This window comes from Pipistrellus kuhlii, unplaced genomic scaffold (assembly GCF_014108245.1).
Source record: "Pipistrellus kuhlii isolate mPipKuh1 unplaced genomic scaffold, mPipKuh1.p scaffold_m20_p_3, whole genome shotgun sequence".
Classification (NCBI taxonomy): Eukaryota; Metazoa; Chordata; class Mammalia; order Chiroptera; family Vespertilionidae; genus Pipistrellus; species Pipistrellus kuhlii.
The window spans coordinates 99,287,946-99,293,945 of NW_023425529.1; the positions used below are offsets into that span (position 1 = coordinate 99,287,946).

At 48.4% G+C, this 6,000-nt stretch overlaps 1 protein-coding gene across 1 annotated transcript in view; it reads right to left on the minus strand.

Moving 5' to 3' along the window:
- Nucleotides 1–3,114, minus strand: part of CCNA1 (cyclin A1) — a 28,511-nt gene extending 25,397 nt beyond the window's left edge. Inside the window, exon 1 of the mRNA XM_036455549.2 lies at nt 2,544–3,114. Coding sequence (XP_036311442.1) covers nt 2,544–2,705 — 162 coding nt within the window. The 5' untranslated portion in view covers nt 2,706–3,114. The remainder of the gene's footprint in view (nt 1–2,543) is intronic.
- Nucleotides 3,115–6,000: the final 2,886 nt, after the last annotated feature.

The window sequence follows — 6,000 nt, forward strand, 5'->3', positions numbered from 1 at the left end:
CTGAGTTCCTGCCTGATCATCCAGATTCCCCATGCAAGAGCGTGGGTGCCCCAGGGGCTTGCCCGGAATTGGGTTGGGTCTCGGTAGTCTGGAGCTTCTGACTCCTTGTTTCAGACCTCTCTGTGCACACTCACTCGCGTACAACTGTAGATCCTGCCCACTGCAGCTCCCATCTCCCCCAGTCTCCCAGTCTCTGAGTCTCCAGGTGCCTTTCTCTACAGTCCGGACGCTACCCATAGGAGCCTGCATCCACAGGGTTTCAGCCAGTGTTGGGGTTCAGTACAGTCAGGGGACTTCCTTTCCCCTCCCGCCAGCCAGGCATTTGGCCACACTTCGTCTCTGCGAGCACATCACCCTACCTCTGTGCTTTGTGGCACCCAATACAATCCATGGGCCGCTCTCCTTCTTTCTAGTTGTAGATTTCCCACTCTGCCAGCTTTCCTGTGGTTTTGGATGATGCCCATTCTGTCTTTTAGTTATTGTTTTGAAATTGTTGTGCGAGGTGGCAGCTTAGGTGCTTACCTACGCCACCATCTTGGTTCTCTCAGGGATAAACAAACTCTTAAGAAATATTTCTATAAATGAGACAGACAGTGCAAAGAGCTTTGTAGTTGAAAGATATTTAAGATGGAAAAATTATACTTGCTAAAGCATTTGATGCAGTAGAGAAAAGAAGAGAAGAAGAAGAAAAAAAAGAGTAAGGTGTATTGCACAAATAGGAGTTCATCTTGCATATAAGTAGGGACATGAGTCATGTAGCAGGATCTGGATGACAGAGTATATGGCACATAAGAGTATATAAAAATTCTCTTTTGGTTGCTTTCATATTTTTAGGAAAATAGAATACAAAGCCATTAACTGAGGTGGAGGTTGTGAAGCATTAAATTTCTAAGAAGGTTGTAGAAAAATCAAGCAGGGACATTTAGAGGTAGAGCAGGCAATGTAAGAGGTTAGACCTGTCAGAAAAGGCATAGTACCAATTCATAATAACCAGGTTTTAGACTTTAAGTTTAAAGAAGCAAACATTGCTAAACAAATTAAGTTTGTTAAAAACAACTTCTGAATTTTTTCCAAAGCTTTAAACAGATCACTTTGGGTATTTTTCTCCAACTAATTAGATGCCACAAAAATACATGAATGCTCAGGTCACTAGATGAGAGGTTTCTAATTTGGTCTCTTCTACTATGCCTTCTCCCACTGCTTCAACCTTGGCCTTTCTTTCCCTTTTAAATTTTTTCACCTATAACATGGAAAGAATAGCCCTGGCCTGATAGCTCAGTGGGTTAGTGCAACATCTCAATATGCCAATGCTATGTGTTTGATGCCCAGCCAGAGCACACACAGGAAACAACAAATGAATATATAAATAAATGGAACAAATCAATGTCTTTTTCTCTTTTTCTCTTCCGCCTTTCCCCTCCTCTCTTTTTCCCTTTCTCTCTCTTTAAAAGCAGTAAGTAGCCAAAACCAGTTTGGCTCAGTGATAGAGTGTCGGTCTGTGGACCGAAGGGTCCCGGGTTCAATTCTGGTCAGGGGCATGTACTGCTTGCGGGCACATCCCTGGTAGGGGGTGTGCAGGAGGCAGCTGGTCAGTGTTTCTCTCTCATCGACGTTTCTAGCTATCTCTTTTCCTTCCTCTCTGTAAAAAATCAATAAAATATATTAAAAATAAAAATAAAAGCAGTAAGTAAAAAATATATATATTTTAAAAATGGAAATGATATCTAGCCTGCCTACCTCACTGACTAATGCCAGCATTATTCTACTATAAGTGTGCAAACAGGCTTTAAAAAGCACGGTTATCAGGATTTTGTCTAATAACAGACTTGGGAAAGCTTTTGTGTGTGTGTGTGTGTGTGTGTGTGTGTGTGTGTGTGGTTTTTGCTGTTGTTTTTTCTAAACCTGAAAATCCATTCTTAAGGATCCAAACCCTTCATTTGTGTTTTTTTTTCCCTCCTTCTCCTCCTCCCCCTTCCTTCATTTGTATTTAAATGTCTGAATTTGTTCAATCTAATTCTAAGGAATCAATTAAGCAATATATAATAGCCAACTGCCCTTTATCAGTACTGGGGAGAGGTCTGCTTTCAAATCACTTTTTGAAATAATCTAGTCTAGCCTGATCCAATCCTAATTTTAAACACACCCCAATGAATAAGGTGAAGATTATCCAGGATTGCTTTAGGCACAGTCTAAATCAGTCTGCACACTGCTCTGACCTGGAGTAACCCCAGTTCTATAGTTTCTTTGGGGGTATTAACATTTCCTTTTATCCAGCACGTAAATGACTTTACATATACTTAATCCAAATAGTTCCTAGACCTATTTCCTCGATTTTGGAAGGGAAATAATTATTTACTATTTCTAGGTGTAAAAAGGGCCCAATAAGATGATCTTAAAATATCCAATGTCCCAATAATCCAGATTCCAGGGTTGAAATACTCAAGGAGAATTTGTAAGTAAAGCTGCAAGAGAAACCCCACCTCCCAGCATGACAGGAGAGCCCTTCTCAACAAGCAGCTTCCCCAGCGTTTCTCAGTCATTACCTGGTCACAGGTCTTCCTGTACTGTCCATTCTCAGTTAGCACCCCTAGCACTGTTCTTTGTGGGGGATCCTGGCCAAGCTGAGCTCTTGTCCTCTGACGGCCATCAGAACCTCGGGACATTGGAGCCAGGACTACTCTGCCCTTAGAGCTGCTGAGATGCATCACCTCAGTGTCCACGGCTGCTGCCTCAGGAAGGAGAAAGAGACAAGCCAGTTAGTCAGCCTCGTCCACCAGGGCCTCCAAGGATACAGCTCTAAGAGGAAGCATTAAAACGATGGCCTTTCCTGCAATGATTAGGCTCAAAGGGTGCTAGCCACGGGGCGTAAGCTATCAAAGCTGCTTTAAACCAAAACAGCGACTTGAATCCCTAGAGGCTTTCTTCCAAGACCTGGTGGACGGCCGGAAGGAGAGAGCAGCCACGTTTCTTGGGGGTCTAAACAGAGCGAGTCTTTCTCTGCAGAGGCTTATCCCCCGCCCTCTGGCCAGCAAAGACCAGGATACATCCCTGCGGGTAAGGCAATGCCTTCCGAGTGACCAGCAGGGCGCTCCTGCCCTCCGACCTCTCCACAGTGGGCCTCGCTTTTCCCGGCCATGTTGGTCTCCAACAACTAGGAGTGCTCTGGGGGACCGGGAGCGAGGGGCCGCCTGAGTGGGGTGGGTGGGAGGGGGGGAGAGGCAGCAGGATTCCAACTGAGACGCCCACACCCGGGCTCGGGCCCTTAGCGCTGGTTAGTTTCGCCATCAACCCCGTCCCCCGCCCCGCGTCTGTGATCGGCCAATCAGCGGCGCTGCCGGGCCTCGCGGGCGCCTCCGCGCCAATCGCAGCGGGCCTGCGCGCCCGGCCACGCCCCCGGCCTCCTCACCGCTGGCTCCCGAGCCAGGCCGCCGCCCCTGGGCGTTCAGGCCGGGCGGGGCCGGCGGCGGCGGCGGCGGCGGCGGCGGCTCCTCGGGCGGGGCCCGGCCCGCCTAGCGGGCGGTCGCTGTGGGCACGGCGCCCGGATGGCCGGCGCCCGGGGCCTGGAAGTGAGGAAGGCGGCCCACCCTCACCCCCTCCCCCTGATGGCTCTGGCTTTGGAAGCGGTTGTTTCCGTGAAGCCGTCCTCCGGACAACCGCTAACTCCGCCCGCCAACGTCTCTTCCGCGTCCCGCTCCTGAGAACCTTGGCTCGGGAGAGCGACGCAGGCCCTCGGGGCTGCGCAGGCCGCGGCGTCCCGACGGGCTCGCTCACCGCCCTGCTCCCACACCTTCACCTCCTGCTGGAGCGAGGCCGGAGCAGCGGCGTGGCCCGGGGTTTGAGTCGAGGCCTCCCAATCCATGGAGGTGGAGTGTCCCTGGTCATTTGGGGCTCTGGAGCACCAGAGGCCGCGCCTGGCCCGATTTCTGTGCACGTGACCCGGCAGGGGAGGAAAGGCAATGAGGTTTTGTGGGCTCATGTGGTTCTCACAGTCCCCACAAGAGGTCTTCCCTCCGGCGTTCCAGCAGCCACTGGTCCAGGAGCGGTGCAAGTGCCCCAGGAGGAGGCAGGAAGGCAGGAGGCAGCGATGGGGCCTTGAAGGGGACGGTGGTGAGGCTGGGACCTGGAGACTGGGCCGGTGGTGAAGCAGGGAGCCTTATGTGAGGGAAGAGGCAGCGGTAGGAAAGGTGGGGAATAGGTCCTTAAAACCTAGGAGCCCTTGCATCTACGGAGATGACTGGCACCTGGCAAGCTAGGTGAAAGAATCTTTAACTTTATTATTATTTTTAATGCGGATAAAAGCGTTTGATTGAGTCAGATGTTGGTGGGAAGATGAGAAGCATCTTGGAAAACAGAGTTGGATGCAAAAGGAGCAAAAACAGGTCTTGTTCAATATGAAACTGATTTTGATGCGTTTTATCATCGGATTTCATTCACTGGGAGGCAGCAATCAATCCCTTTGCACACCGGATTTCAATGCTTTTGGATATGAAGGCCACAGGGGAGCTCTGATAATGTCTTGATTGTTGCAACAGCTGAGTGTTGGAACTCAGTTCCATCACCTTGCTCCACTACAGTAATTGTCAGGTTAGAGCCCCTCTGCCAGGGTCTGGATCATAGGGACAGCCAGTATTTTACAGGGAAGCCGTGAGAAGTTGTGGGTATATAAGAGAGTCTTTATTGTAGAAGCCAGTGGCCATGTAGCCATTGCTAACAAGGAGCCACTAGACAGAACAGTTCTTCAAAGCAAAGTCCCATATAGTAGTCTCACTGGCTAGGTAACAATACATCTTTCCCACAGCAGCAGCCTACTGGTCAGTAATACATCCTCCCCATAATACAGCAACACCTAACAGCAGCTAGCCTCACCAAGCAGCCTCACTGGCTGGTCAGTAACAACTTTATACTTCTTAGACAAAAGAGGTTTCTTTCTGTTAACGAGAAGAAAAAACAAAAACAAAAAAACTAACAAACAAAAAACACATTGAAACCTGTAAAGAATTTTTGTGAGTTTATTTGAGCCAAACTGTCGACATATGCCGGGAAGCAGAACCTCAATGGATTGAGATAATGCTCGGAAGAATGGTGGGTTACATTTCTATTTATACATTGCAATCAAAGGAGGGACATGGGTGGGTTACATGAAATTCATTGGTGATGGATTAAGGAGGCGGAAGAAAGCAAAGCAATGGGAAACCCCTGGGGTTGGATAAAAAGTAAAATGATGGACAGGTACTTAGGTGAGTGTAGGAACAATTAACATGATAAAGAAGGAATTTGAGGCATCTGTCCTGGTGCCCATCACATTTGGTTGTGCCCCAGAGGCTCCAGAAAACGGGAAGTTACAAGTTACCCAGACATCTCATAGATATTTTATCTTAGAGGCAGGAAGGCAAATGGGCTCAGTAAAGAAGATCTAAGTTGAGGCCACTGCATCTGCAGACCGGGTCCCATTAAGCTTAACTCTTCAGTCTCCATTTGTGCAGGCCTCTCTAGTATAAAGGGAAAATTTCTAGGCAAGAGTTAATACAGGTGAGGCCAGTCAATTGTTTTCCACTCCTTGCATATAAGCATGGCCCTAGATCTTCCCATCAAGTGTAACAGGAATTAAGAACAGCCCTTAGCACTCTTGCCAGTACTCCTGTAGAAGTTTTTAGCCTTTCAGAGAATTCACTCCCAGTCCGAATGGTTTTTTAAATCAATCTGCTTCACTAAAGTCAGGATTAAAGGTTTGCAGCACCTAAGAAGGGGTTAATTCCTCAGGCAGAGAAAGACTCTCCAAACTCCTTAGAAATCTAGGGTGGGAGCCCCTCTGCATGCAACAGACAGTAATACCAGAGAGTGAGGCCACTGCAAGTGAGGAAGGCATGGCCCCTTACTGTGCAGCAGCGTTACAGCCAGATGCAGCTGTTAAGTTAGCCCATTAATTACTAGGTCACTTGCCTCTCACTTTTATTGTGATCTCTGTGAAATGAATTGGGAGTTGTGAGATGTCTTTTTCAC